The 15,301-nt window shown below is 41.7% G+C and overlaps 1 protein-coding gene across 1 annotated transcript in view; it reads right to left on the bottom strand.

Moving 5' to 3' along the window:
• Nucleotides 1-15,301, bottom strand: part of KLHDC8A (kelch domain containing 8A) — an 87,787-nt gene that overhangs the window by 58,806 nt on the left and 13,680 nt on the right. The window contains exon 2 of the mRNA XM_053704672.1: nucleotides 8,430-8,856. Within this exon, the coding sequence (XP_053560647.1) occupies nucleotides 8,430-8,805 (376 nt within the window). The 5' untranslated portion in view covers nucleotides 8,806-8,856. The remainder of the gene's footprint in view (nucleotides 1-8,429; nucleotides 8,857-15,301) is intronic.

The raw sequence follows: 15,301 nt of genomic DNA on the forward strand, positions 1-15,301 counted from the left end.
CTACATTATTCCGATGAACCCCTAATCTACTGCCCCCAACATCGCCGCCACCTACATTATACTTATAAACCCCTAATCTGCCGCCCCCAACGTCGCCGCCACCTACATTATACTTATAAACCCCTAATCTGCCGCCCCGAACGTCGCTGCCATATAACTACAATATAACTAATAGTTGATACTTGATCCACTGTATCTGGGCATGTCCCAAAGTCAAACAGTTTTGGGCAAAAGTCTCATTTTGGCTCTCAAAAATTCTAAAGCTTAAAATCTCTCTGAAGATGGAGGAAATTATCTTTTTAAGGCAATATGATGAAAGGGAGGGAAACATAAAATTTATTAATTTTGTAATCTTATCTGCTAGAAACATTATTTTCTCCTCCTGGAAATCTAATAGAAGCCCTATGTTCACCTCCCTTCTGAACATGTTAGACTCCAAATTAATATATGAACAATATGAGACGCAGATATCTTCCGAAAAAGAAATTGCTAACTTTTTCAGGAAATGGGGAGAATATATTCTCTCCAATACACTGGAAGTTCAAAGAAGTCTCATTGCTCCCTTTAAGCACTCTGAATGGATTCAGAATGCTGTATTGAGAGGGGAAATTAGTAGTGGTGCAATTACTTAATCTTTGATGGTTCCGGCCTCTCGGGGAGGGGGGGGAGGGGAAATTTAATTTAATTCCCTTCCCCCTTTTTTTCTTTTTTTTTTTTTCTTTCTTTCTTTCTCCTTCTTTCCTCTTTCTCCCTTCTCTTGCTTTTCTTTTCTTTTTCCCAGTTTTATTTTTGTATATTATACTTGTTCTGGGTTATTGTATGTTTAAAAAGGAGAAAATGTTTTGAGGCATAGGCTTCTTAATTTTATTTACAACTTCCACTCCAAGAAGTATTATTGGATAAGGTTGTTGAACTCGGTATAAGCATTCTGTACTGTCTTTTTGCTATAAGCAGCTGTATATAATACTAATCATGAAGTATGTACGCTTTTCAATGTATTACTTGATAGATTTACTTGTGAAACCTGTTCCTCATTTCAATCAATAAATAAAACGTTAAAAAAAAAAAATAGTTACATTGTAGCTAGCTTAGGATTTATTTTTATTTTACAGGCAACTTTGTATTTATTTTAACTAGGTACAATAGTTATTAAATAGTTATTAACTATTTAATAACTACCTAGCTAAAATAAGTACAAAATTACCTGTAAAATAAATCCTAACCTAAGTTACAATTACACCTAACACTACACTATCATTAAACTAATTACCTAAACTACCTACAATTAAATTCAATAAACTAAATTACGGAAATTTTTTTTTTACAAGAAGTTTAAACTAATTACACCTAATCTAAGCCCCCTAATAAAATAACCCCCCCCCCAAAATAATAAAATGTCCTACCCTATACTAAATTACAAATAGCCCTTAAAAGGGTCTTTTGCGGGGCATTGCCCCAAAGTAATCAGCTCTTTTACCTGTAAATAAAAATTACAATACCCCCCAACATTACAACCCACCACCCACACCCCTACTCTAAAACCCACCCAATCCCCCCTTAAAAAAAACCTAACACTACCCTATTGAAGAGCACCCTACCTTGAACTTCAATCTGATTGGCTGATTAAATCAACCAATCGGATTTTTCCTACCTTAATTCCGATTGGCTGATAGAATCCATCAGCCAATCGGAATTCGAGGGACGCTATCTTGGATGACGTAATTTAAAGGAACCGTCATTCGTCAAGTAGTCGTGCTGGAAGGATGCTCCGTGCCAGATGTCTTCAAGATGGAGTCGCTCCTCGTTAGATGGAAGAAGATAGAAGATGCCTCTTGGATGAAGCCTTCTGCAGGTCCGGATGTCCTCTTCTGCCCGGATAGGATGAAGACTTCTGCCGGTCTGGATGTCCTCTTCTGCCCCATCGGATGAAGACTTCTGCCCGGATCGGATGACCACTTGTGCCCGGCTGGGTGAAGACGGCTCAAGGTAGGGTGATCTTCAATTGGGTAGTGTTAGTTTTTTTTAAGGGGGGATTGCATGGGTTTTAGAGTAGGGGTGTGTGGGTGGTGGGTTGTAATGTTGGGGGGGTATTGTAATTTTTTTTACAGGTAAAAGAGCTGATTACTTTGGGGCAATGCCCAGCAAAAGGCCCTTTTAAGGGCTATTTGTAATTTAGTATAGGGTAGGGCATTTTATTATTTTGGGGGGCTTTTTTATTTTATTAGGGGGCTTAGATTAGGTGTAATTAGTTTAAACTTCTTGTAATTTTTTTTTTCTTCTGTAATTTAGTGGGGGGGTTTTTATTCGTAATTTAGTTTATTGAATTTAATTGTAATTAACTGTAGGTAGTTTAGGTAATTTATATAATGATAGTGTAGTGTTAGGTGTAATTGTAACTTAGGTTAGGATTTATTTTACAGGTAATTTTGTACTTATTTTAGCTAGGTAGCTATTAAATAGTTAATAACTATTTAATAACTATTGTACCAAGTTAAAATAAATACAAAGTTGCCTGTGAAATAAATCCTAAGCTGGCTACAATGCAACTATTAGTTATATTGTAGCTAGCTTAGGGTTTATTTTATCGGTAAGTATTTAGTTTTAAATAGCATTAATTTATTTAATTATGTTAAATTTATTTTGTTTAATTTAAATTATATTTAAGTTAGGGGGGGTTAGGGTTAGGTTTAGACTTAGGTTTAGGGGTTAATACCTTTTAATATAGTGGCGGCGACGTTGGGGGTGGCAGATTAGGGGTTAATAAATGTAAGTAGGTGTCGGCGATGTTAGGGCAGGCAGATTAGGGGTTAATAAAATTTAACTAGTGTTTGTGAGGCGGGAGTGAGGAGGTTTAGGAGTTAATACATTTATTAAAGTGGCGGCGATGTCCGGTCGGCAGATTAGGGGTTAAACATTTTAGTTAAGTGTTTCTGATGTGGGGGGGGGGGCTCGGTTTAGGGGTTAATAGGTAGTTTATGGGTGTTAGTGGACTTTTATCACTTTAGTTAAGAGTTTTATGTTATGGCGTTAGCCCATAAAACTCTTAACTACTGACTTTTAAATGCGGTAGAAGTCTTGACAGGAGAGGGTCTACCGCTCACTTCTTCCAAGACTTGTAATACCAGCGTTAGGCAAATCCCATTAAAAAGATAGGATATGCAATTGACGTAAGGGGATTTGAGGTAGCCTCGAGTCGCGGAAGAAAAGTGAGCGGTAGACCCTTTCCTGCCTGACTCGTAATACCAGCGTTAGGTAAAAAGCAACATTGGGACCTCTCAACGCTGCTTTTTAAGGCTAACGCAAAACTCGTAATCTCGGTTTATATTTCCTCCCTGATACTAGAGATTTAAGTACTTTGGTTGCTATATAAGACTTCACGATGAGTTGTTGCTACCTAATGATATAGGTTAACCTAGGTATTTAGCCTTTTGGTTAACTGAGTCTTTTATGTACATGTTAATATAGCTGTTATTCCTACTTCTAATATGCTACAGGTTCATATTCATTTATATTTTCCCCAGAAAAGATGCGGATACGTATATCCTATTTTTGTATAATTGATAACCCCACAGTATAAATGAAAAAATTACGCCTCTTTCAAAAGTTCTCAAAATATGTTTAATTAGTAGTGAACCCTCTGCATTTTTGATAGTGGTGTTCCCCTCCCCCCATAGTTTATTTAGTAAACTGTGGTAAATATTTCCAATTTATACCCTATATTTACTAACTTGGATGGCATCCATTCGCAACTTAGTAGCTTAATTAGTTAAATTATCGCTGTCTCCCAAAGATTCCCAGTTGTCTCCTTTTTTTCTGTCATTGGATCCGCCCCCCACACATCTGTTTACTGGATAAACAAAAAAACAGATTCCAAGAAACTTTTCCCTAAACTCCAACTATGTGATTCAATTTTAAGAAGCATATACTTATAGTAATTAATCTAGGTGGTACAAGACTTTTGACAGGTGCATAGAGTAATGACTTAAGGGCTGACAACAAACAAAACAAAGGGACAACACTGGTACTCTCATTCTAGTCTACTAAACTTTCATAGTTCATGTCCCTTAGCGAATATATAAGATAAAATGTACTAATCAGAAAATGTATTCTATTATATTTTTTTATAGCACCTGTTACCTCCATATAGAAATTATTATATACTTCTTCTTTTACTTTTAAATACTACCCTTCCCCCTATAATACTGATCATAAGGGTACATTCATACTCATACTTATTCTTAAAGGTCATTTCATGGTACTGTATAGGAGGAGTATGTTAGTTTGAACTCTTGTTTGTTTGCATGTTATTATCCTGCAACATATATAAAAAGAAAAATGCTTTGAGGTTTTACTAAAAATTTACTAAAAGAGTACCACTATGGATTGAGCCCCACAAGGATCTTGCCAATATAGATTTTGTGTTTTTTTTAAAGATGTATAATGTGGACACAGATTATGATGTAATAGTCTGAGTACTTGCAAAAAGCTGCTTGTGTCATTTGCCAAATGTGAGTTGTATTTTGTTATATTTCGATATACCTCAATAATAAAAAAATTAATAAAAAAAAATTGAAGTTCCACAGAACCACTAATGCGTCCACCAAGACCACTTAAGGGTCCCTCAATCTCGACCCGTATCTGGATAGTTTGGCATTGAGACGAGAGGCCATGAAATCTATCTCCGGAACTCCCCACCTGAGACTAATCTCTGAGAAGACCTACTGATTTAGAGCCGGGATCAAAGGTCTGTCTGCTTAGGAAGTCCTCCTCCCAATTGTCTACCCCTGGGATATAAATGGCCGAGATGTGACAATTGTGAGATTCCACCCACTGTAGGATACGAGCCACCTCTCTCAAAGCTAGAAAACTCCTTGTTCCCGCCTGATGGTTGATATAGGCGACTGATGTAATGTTGTCCTACTGGAATCTGATAAAACAGACAGAACAAAGCTGAGGCCACTCCATCAAGGCATTGAAGATGGCCCTCAGTTCCAGAATATTGATAGGAAGGAAAGACTCCTTCAGAGACCAGGTTCCCTGAGTCTTCAGGGAACCCCAGACCGCCCCCCAACCTAGTAGACTGGCATCCATAGTCACAATCTCCCAAGATGGTCTCAAGAAGCATGTGCCTTGAGACAGGTGGTCCTGAAAAAGCCGCCAGGAGAGAGAATCTCTCGTTGCCTGGTCTAAGATGATCAACTGAGGCCGGACGGAGTGATTGCCGTTCCACTGCCTGAGCATACATACTTGTAGAGGTCTCAGAAGGAAGTGTGTAAAAAGAATAATATCCATTGCAGCTACCATGAATCATATCACTTCCATACATTGAGCCACTGAAGGCCTCCCAGTGGACTGTAACGAACGTCAGGAAGACAGGAGCTTGATTCGACGTGGATCCCTTAGGAAGATCTGCATGGAAACCAAATCGATGATCGTTTCCAGAAAGCACACCCTGGTATTGAGGACCAGCGAGCTTTTCCCCAGATTTATCTTCCAACCGAAGTGTGTCCATGTGAGATCTTGCTAAATGAAAAGATGGAGCCTGAACCAAAATGTTGTCCAGGTAAGGTGCAGTGACGATTCCACATGCTCTGGCTACCGCATGAAGAGCTCCCAACACCTTCATAGAGATCACTGGAGCAGTAGCTAGACCAAAAGGAAGAGCAACAAACTGGTAGTGATTGTCCAGAAAGGCAAATCGCAGGAACTGGAAATGATCCTTGTGAATCGGAACATGCAGATATGCGTCCTTCAGGTCTATAGTCATCATGAATTGACCTTACTGGACCAACGTAAGGATGGATCTGATGGTTTCCATCTTGAAGGAGGGAACCTTCAGAAATTTGTTTAGATACTTTAAGTCTAAAATGGGGCAAAGCGTTCCCTCTTTTTTGGAACAACAAACAGGTTTGAATAAAACCCCATATCCCACTCTGAGGGGGTACTGGGACAATCACTCCCAGGGAAACAAGTTCCCCTACGCAATTCAAAAAGGCCGTCCTTTTCTCCAGCTTTGATGAAAGTCTTGACAAAATAAATCTGCCTCTTGGAGGGCAAGATCGAAAGCCTATCCTATAGGCTTTCGTCCAAGACCCAAGCGTCCTGAACATCCCAAAAATCAAGTGTCCCGAACAAAAAAATAGTCTGCCCCTATACGATCCATTCCCAGATCGGGGGCCACCCCTTCATGCAGACTTGTTGTCAGCAGAGGGTTTCTGGGACTGCTTGCTCTGGTTCCAAGGTTGATTAGGTTTCCATGAACTCTTAGATTGGTCCGACTTGGAGGAGGCCAGGGCTCTCTGTCCTTTGTTTGGACGAAAGGGATGAAAATTTCCAGACTGGCGACCCTTAGATTTAGATTTCTTGTCCTGAGAAAGAAATCCAGTCACCGTGAAAATGATAGAATCCAGGCCTGGACCAAATAACGTCTTTCCCTTAAACGCTAAGGAAAGAAGTCTGGATTTAGATACCATATCAGCAGACCATGATTTTAACCAGAAGACTTTGCGTTAAGGCGGATGATCTGCATGATAGCATCACAAATTAAGGAATTGGCCATTTTGAGAGACCTGAAAAACCTCAGTAGCTTTAGGCCTGGTTTGATAGACCATATCCAGCTTAGGAATTTTAGGTTTCTCAGATGATTTAGGCTCAGGGACATCCAAAATCGATAAAAACCTCCTTAAGTAAGAAGCGAAGATGTTCAAGCTTAAATCTGAAATTTATCTCCTCCGTCTCTGCTACCTTTTCCTCAGCGGAGTCAGAGGATGACAGTTCACTCTCAGAAGCTTCTGAGGAATGCTCATCTTCAGAATGATGAGAGAGACTGGCCAAAGCAGTCGCCAAAGGAATACTGGTTCCCTGTCAAAGGAAACATGTTTTACCCTTCTCTTCCATTTGTCTGAAACAGGGAAGGCACTCAGCACAGCAGAAAAAGCAGACTGAAGCTGTGCTGCAAAGTCTACTGGTAAACAAATAAACCCAGTAGAAGACTGAGCCGAGCCGCACTGCATGTGCAACATTTGGGAATGGAGACTGAGGAAAAAGATGTGGCATATCCTGGACAACAGAGTCCTGAGAGGTGGAGGGCTCTTAAGGGTTAATGCTCTTAGAGGGAGCAGTAGAAGTTTTGGATCCTCTAGATCTAGACTGTAAAACAAAACCCAGGAAAGCTGAGCAAAGTTGAGCCGGAGGGCAAACTTTGGCCTCTTCACTAAACACTTATCAGGTTGAAAAATATTATGATTAGCCTCACCTAGCACAAGGCTTAAATCATCCTCCATAATGACTTAGCTACTAGGCCCCCAACAGAGAATGAGACAATACGTCAAAGAATCAAATGAATGAGACAAAAAACATAAAAAAAACGGCACCTCTATAAAGACCTGCTATGACTGGGGCACTTACTGCCTCCTGCACTGAACACTTTAACTCTACTGAGAGGTCGGCACAGACAGAGCATCCGCCCGCAATCGGGATGAAAAACGGAGCATTAGGACGAGCCCGGTCACGTGGTGCAACACTAGAGAAGCCCGCCTTCCACAGCGCCGAGAAAGTGTGTGAAGCAAGATCCTAAAATATGCCCAAATTAAATTCTAAAATCCACTGCTCTATTTTTTTAAAAATTCACTCCACGTCATAAGAGAAAATAAAGGCCAAGAGCCCTCTGCTACATGTCCCCATGTCTCTTAAAACGTCGTTCTCACATAAACCCTGCTATAAGGGAAAACCCCTCAAACTGCTCTGCAAAAGGATATCCTATTTAGAGGATATATCAAAGTTCCCAGACCACTATATGAAGGCAAAGAGGTGTCAATAAAAAAGGACTTACCCACCAGGGTCTCTGCTGTGGAGCAGACACTACACCTCCAGATCTGACATCTTTATCTACATCTGACAGGGACCTGAGACACAAAGGAAAGCAGTGTAAGCTTACACTGGTTGCCAGGAGGGGAGTCAGCAGTGTTAAACTGGAAGCAGGCTAGGGAAGTTTCCCTGTGACATCCAGTAGCTAACCTTCACCAACACTCTTACTAGGAGAATTACATGGCCACTATCATCCCCAGTCCTTGCAGGAAACAATCCATTAAGGAACTTAAAATCCAATGTCTTCAGAGAACGTTCTCTGCCTACCTCCTTTAGTAGACAAGGTCAAAGAATTACTGGGGGAATACGGGAAGTGGGAGGGATACTTAATGCTTTGGCTGGTGTGTCTTTGCCTCCTCCTGGTAGCCAGGTGTTGTATTTCTCAACAGTAATTAATGAATTTGTGGACTCTCTCTGTCATTACAAAGAAAGACAGTTTTGTCTGTTTAAATGTGTTCCTCACTGTAGGTGATAAATACTCATATACCACATATGTTACATTTTATGCTATTTTGCATATAGACCTGTTTGGCAATAAACAGTTTCCTCTCAGCAATAATTACCTCTTGCTGTTATTGACATCCCCATTGCTGGCTCACGCAGGGAGCTCTTCTTCTTCCACTTCCCCTCATCAATGTTGTACACGTCCACCACCTTCAGTGGCATCTGGTTCTCCCCTACACCACCAACAACTAGGATCCTCTTTCCCAGTGCTACCACTGCCACACCTGCTCTGGCTGAGGGTATTGATGCCAAGCTGCGCCACTGGTTGGTTTCTGGGGAGTACACCTCAAACGAGTCCATTGGGTTTCCAGAATCATCACAGCCCCCAATGGCATAGATTTGCCCACCAGTTTCTGCCAAGGAGCAATAGACACGGGGGCTGGGGAGAGGTGCCAATGCCTGCCAATGGAAGTCTTTAGCACACGGAACCTCCATACTGGCTCACCGGGGCAGAAGAAGCTCATCTGGGCTTGGGTGAGTGTGCATCTTGCAAACAAACAACAAGAAAAACAATTGTAAGATAGTGGTCAATTCGTATGTATTCATCATGTCTCTTGATCTCCCTCAGTACAAGGTTGCATGAAACCCAAAATGATTCAGAACATTTAATTTTAAAAAAACTTTCTAATTGACTTCTATTATCAGATTTTCTCTGTTGCCTTGGTATCTTCTGTTGAAAAAAAGCTCATGAGCGTTCACGTGTCTTGAGCTCTATATGGATGCAGTTTTACAAGAATGTCATCCATTTGCAAGAGCACTCTTTTCAGGCATGTAGTGCTCCAAACACCTACCTAGGTATCTCTTCGACAAGGAATATCATAGGAACAAAGCAAATTTAATAATAGAAGTAAAATGGAAACTTTTTAAAAATGGAGTGCTCTGTCTGAATCACTAAAGAACATTTTTGGGTTTCATATCCCTTTAATGTGTTTCCAATGACTCGTTATACCAGCTGCAGAGTTTAAAACGTATGGGAAATTCCTCCTTTGGGTATATTTTTGTATATGAAATAGATGTTACTGCTGAATGAAAACACAACCCAATGAAACCTGCTGACCTTGTATTGAGAGCACACCTAATTAGCTTATCTGTCTAATTATTCACATAAAGTCTTCTTACCTTTTTTTCTTATTGTTTACTCAATCACCAATACAGAGAGAGAATACTGGAAAATAAAAAATTTAGTATCTCTCTGTCACCCCCCCCCCCCACACACACACACACACACAGTGGGTGCACAATTCCATCCAAACCTTCTAGATTTTCTATAACCAGTTCTAGAAATTTTTAGTATGTGTGGGGACAGGCAAAATAAAGGTAAAGCAGCCGTTTGTAAACAATGTAACATTTTATTATTCTAGCAGATACAAACTAAAATTATGCTTACCTGATCATTTTCTTTTCTTCTGACGGGAAGAGTCCACAGCTGCATTAATTACTTTGGGGGATTTAGAGCCTGACTACCAGGAAGAGGCAAAGACACCCCAGCCAAAGGCTTAAATACCTCCCCCACTTCCCTCATCCCCCAGTCATTGGAATCATTCTGCCAAGGGAACAAGGAACAATAGGAGAAATATCAAAATGAAAAAGGTGCCAGAAGAAACAAAAAAATATGTCCGCCTCTTATGAACAACGCGGTAAGCATAATTTAAGTTTTTCTTCTGAAACGGGAAGAGTCCACAGCTGCATTCATTACTTTTGGGAAAACAATACCCAAGCTATAGAGGACACTGAATGCAAAACGGGAGGGGAAAAAAGAGAGGCGGACCCTAATCTGAGGGCACCACAGCCTGCAAAACCTTTTTCCCGAAGGCTGCTTCAGCAGTAGCAAAAAACATCAAACTTGTAAAGTCTGGAAAAAGTATGTAAGGAGGACCATGTAGCCGCCTTACAAATCTGATCCACAGAGGCCTCAGTCTTGAAGCCCAAGAGGAAAACACTGCTCCTGTAGAATGAGCCGTAATCCTCAGAGGAGGCTTATGTCCCACTGTCTCAATGCTAGACGGAGGACACTCCTCAAACAAAAAGATAAGGAAGTCGAAGAGGCCCTCTGACCCCCATGCTTCCTGGAAAAAGAACAAACAGAGAAAGAAGTTTGTCTAAATTCCTTTGTGGCCTGAAGATAGGACTTCAAGGCACAAACAACATTCAGAATTACATTGAAAATGTTCCTTTGATGAAGAAGGAATAGGACATAAGAAAGGAACCACAATCTCTTGATTGATGTTGCGAATTTAACAAAACTTTAGGAAGAAAACCTAACTTGGTTCGCAGAACAGCCTTATCAGCATGGAAAGCCAGATAAGGAGGGACGCATTGCAAGGCAGCAATCGCAGATACTCTGCGCGTAGAAGCAATAGCCCGTAAAAAAATGAACCTTCCAAGACAATTTAATGTCTACTTCATGCATAGGCTCCAACGGAGCCCGTGCAAAACTTAAATAACAAGATTTAAACTCCAAAGAGGAGCAATAGATCTAAACACAGGTCTGATCCTAGCAGAGTTTCTGGCAAAAAATTATTTATTCATCTGATCCTAGCAGAAACTTAACAAAAGACTGCACATCAGGAAGCTCAGCGAACCTCTTGAGCAGTAACACACACAGGGCCGAAATCTGTCTTCTCAGGGGACCTGCAGAAAAGCCCTTCTCCAGTTAATCCTGGAGAACAGAATAAGAGATCCTCCACACCTTATGATAGATGTGACAAGCAACTAGCTACGATCTTGAATTAGAGTAAAAATAACACTCCCAGAAAACTCTCTCTTGGCTAGGACTAAGCGTTCAATCTCCACGCAGTCAGCCTCAGAGAATATAGACATAGATGAACAAAGAGACCTTGGTCAGCAGATCCCTGCAACAAGGTAACTTCCACAGAGGAGATAATGACATCCCCACTAGTGCATGAACCATATCCTTTGACGCCTGATTGATTCGAACCACTACACTTGGAAGAAGTGGTAACGGACGGAAAAGATAAATTAGATAGAACATGCAAGGCACAGCTAATGCATCTATTAGCTCCACCTGAGGATCCCTGTACTTCGACCCATATCTGGGTAGCTAGGTATTGAGACGTCATAAGATCCACCTCTTGCAAATCTCTGCAAACACTCGGGATGGAAGACCATTACTCCGGATGAAAGGATTGTCTGCTGAGGAAATCCGCTTCCCAGTTGTCCACACCCGGAATGTGGATCGCTGACAGCAAACAAATGTGGGTCTCCCCCCACTCCAGAATCCGAGATACTTCCCTCATAGCTAGGGAGCTTCTCGTTCCCCCCTAATGGTTGATGTAAGCCACCAAGGATATATTGTCTGATTGGATCTGATAAACTGGGACAAACCCAGCAGAGGTCAAGCCTTCAGAGCATTGTATATTGCCAGAAGATCCAAAATGCGATCGGTACATAGGTCCTGTGCCTTCCTGGCACCCTAAACAGCTCCCCATCCTGACAGACTTGCAACCGTAGTCACAATCACCCAGGATGGACATGAGACGAACGTCCCTTGGGATAAGTGATCCAGACAAAAACACCAAGAGAGCAATTCTCTCTATCGGTTGTCCAGAGAAATCTGTTGAGACAGATCCAAATAATCGCCGTTCCACTGCTTCAGCATGCGCAGTTGCAACAGACTAAGGTGAAACATGGCAAAGGAAATTATGTCCATGCTGGACACCCTGAGACAAATCACCTGCATACACCGAGCCACAGAGGGCATCAAGGAGGTCTGGAGGACAAGACATGTTGAAGCTAGCTTGCAATGTCTCTGACTGTTAGAAATATTGTCATGTCTATGGAGTCTATTATAGTACCTGAGATTCTACCCTGGTACTTGATACAAGAGAACTCTTTCTAGATTTATCTTCCATCCATGGGATTGAAGAAGACAGAGGAAAGATTCCGAATGGTTCACTCTTCGAAAAATTTCTTGGCGTTGAAGCTAGACCAAATGGAAGTGCAATAAATTGAAAGTGCTGGACCAGAAACTCAAAACTTAGGAACTGGAAGTGGTCCTTGAGGATTGGTATGTGAAGGTATCATCCTTCAGATCTATTGTGGTCATGAACTGCTCTTCTCGAACAAGGGGAAGAATGGCCCTTATTGTCTCCATCTTGAACGAAGGGACATATAAAAACTTGTTTAATCACTTTAGGTCCTGAATCAGACGGACGTTTCCTCCTCCTTTGGGACCACAAAAAGGTTTGAATAGTATCACAAACCTCTCACTGCGATAGGCACCGGGACCATAACCCCTAAGAGGACAGATCCCGTACACACTCCAGAAAGGCTTCCCTCCTCTCTGGTCAGGAAGACAGGAGAGAGAGGAGGAATCTGCCCTTGGGTGGCTGAGACTAGAAACCTGTCTTGTAACCCTGAGCTATGATCTCCAGGACCCATGGATCCTGCACATCCTTGAACCAATCGACTTAAAAGAGTGACAGACTGCCCCCCACACGATCCGGAAGAGGACCGGGGACTGCCCATACATGCCGACTTACACTTGGAGGGCTTCTGACTCTGCTAGGATTTATTGCAGGACTGAGCTGGCTTCCAAGAGCTCTTGTTTTGCTCTGGCTTAGCGGAGGACTACTGACATGGGCTTTATCAGAACAAAAGGAACGAAAATTGTCCCTTAGACTAGTTCATATTCTTGCGGTAGGAGGGCACCCTTGCCCCCTGAGACCGTGGAAATAATTGAGTCCATGCCTGGACCAAACAAAATCATTCCCTTAAAGGGGAGGGAAAGAAGCCTAGACTTAAAAATCATATCCGCAGACTATGACTTCAGCCAGAGCCCGATGGGCCTGAACAGAAAAAGCTGAAGCCATAGCATTCAGGTGAATAATCTGCTTATTAACATTACGGATAAAAGAATTAACAACCCTCAAGGCCTTAATTATTTCCTGAATAACTTCGAAGGGACCCCCCCCCTCGATTAAATCCCGTAAAGAGTTACACCTGTACGTAGCTGCTCCAGCAACTGTGGCAACAGCCGCCGCCTGAAACAAAAATCTGTATGTTGAAACATCTTTCTTAACAGCGTTTCCATCTTTTATCCATGGGCTCTTTAAGTGAAGAGCTATCCTCAAGCAGGATAGTAGTACGTTTAGCAAGGGTGAAGATAGCGCTATACCTTTTTGGGATGGAACTTCACAACTCCATTGAGATTCCAGGACCGGGAACCTTTTGTTAAAGGGAGAAGAGGGGAAAAAGGAATCTAATCCGGTCCCATTCATTCTCAATAATGTTCGCTATCTAACAGGAGCAGGGAAGGATAAGGTACCACCTTGTCCTCAAACTCTATCCAATTTAGGAATCAAAGGTTCATCAGGCAATTTGGCCCCTGGAACCTCTGAATTTGCCAAAAACTTCCTTTAGAAGAAAGCGCAATTTCCTAACACTAAAGTCTGGTTCCTCAGCAGCCGGAGGCTTAGAGACAGCAGAATCCGACCCAGAATGTTCATACTGTGAAGACTCGGATAACCCTATGAGTTAAATCCATAAATTATCTGATGTACTCTGGGAAGGAGTGCAATATGTAACCTTTTGCTTGCGATTAGCAGGGCGAGGTAAAGCATTAAAGGCTGCTGACACCGCCGTCTGAACTGCACAGTAACGTCTGGTGACAAAAATGTTCCTCTCCAGATGGAGGATCAGCAATGCTACGGGAAACTGCATGTGTAGAGAGATAAGAATGTAGGGTACGCACCTCACTGGACGACAACTCCTCGGAGGTGGATGGCTCAGTGGTATCAAACATGTTTGATCTTATCACATTATCAAGGCATTTGGAACACAATTGAGGGGGCGGAACTAAGGCCTCCTCCCTATATAAACAGGAATTACTCTTTAGGAATAGAGGGAGTGCCCTCTAAGTAACAGAATCCTCCATCACTAGTGCAATAACCGGAGAACTACAGAAATAAAACATTTTATTTTATTAAAAAAAAAAAAACTGCACCTTTATATCCCAATAGCTGGGGCACCCACCACCTCCCATGGCCCAGACAGTACAGAGATTTAGGGCTCCTCTCTGATAGACACCCGGTCAGGAAAGAATCACATGGTGCACAATGCAGGACCGTCCCTGCTATAAGAAAGCGCGCCAAGCTTGTAAGCTGCATGTCTCTCAAAGTGAAAGTGAAACCTGTATATTCCATAACAGCCTATGAGCCCATAAGATCTCACACATAAAAGCAGCATAAAATGAAATAAACATATAAGATTATTCCCCACTGTTCAATAATCCCCCTCAGGAGATATTAACCCTTAATTCTATACAGATAAAAGGAGTCCCACTGTGACCCTGTCTTCTTGCATTATCATAAATGTATAAAAAAAATGAAACAATCTTACCAGAATCTACGCCGTGGAACAGTAACACGGCCCTTCAAGTATGACAGATAGTAGCATTGCTTATGACATGGACTTCAGTGAAGAAAGCAGGCAGCGAAACTTGTCAATGTTGATTGCTTATGAAGCTGTTAATATGAGTCGGAATGGTTTCGCACAAAGACTCTCCCTGCATCTCCGGACTCTAACTTTTATCCAAGCTCTCACTGAGAGGCTGACAAGACTACTTAAAACTCCAGTCCCATCTCAAAGAGTACTACCCTCCATAAGAGACTACTCCGAAATCTTCTGACACTTCTCGGCCAACCTCCTGTGACGAAAGGCAAAGAATGACTGGGGGATGAGGGAAGTGGGGGAGGTATTTAAGCCTTTGACTGGGGTGTCTTTGCCTCCTCCTGGTGGCCAGGTTCTGAATTCCAAAAAGTAATGAATGCAGCTGTGGACTCTTCCCATATAAGAAGAAAATAAATAATTGAGAACACATTAAAGCAGAGAAAAATGTTCAGTACATTATCTGTTTTAAGTCTGAAATCACATATCACTCTAATATCTTCATGCAACAAGAGATCAATAT

The sequence above is a fragment of the Bombina bombina genome, chromosome 3 (genome assembly GCF_027579735.1).
Source record: "Bombina bombina isolate aBomBom1 chromosome 3, aBomBom1.pri, whole genome shotgun sequence".
NCBI classification, from domain to species: Eukaryota; Metazoa; Chordata; class Amphibia; order Anura; family Bombinatoridae; genus Bombina; species Bombina bombina.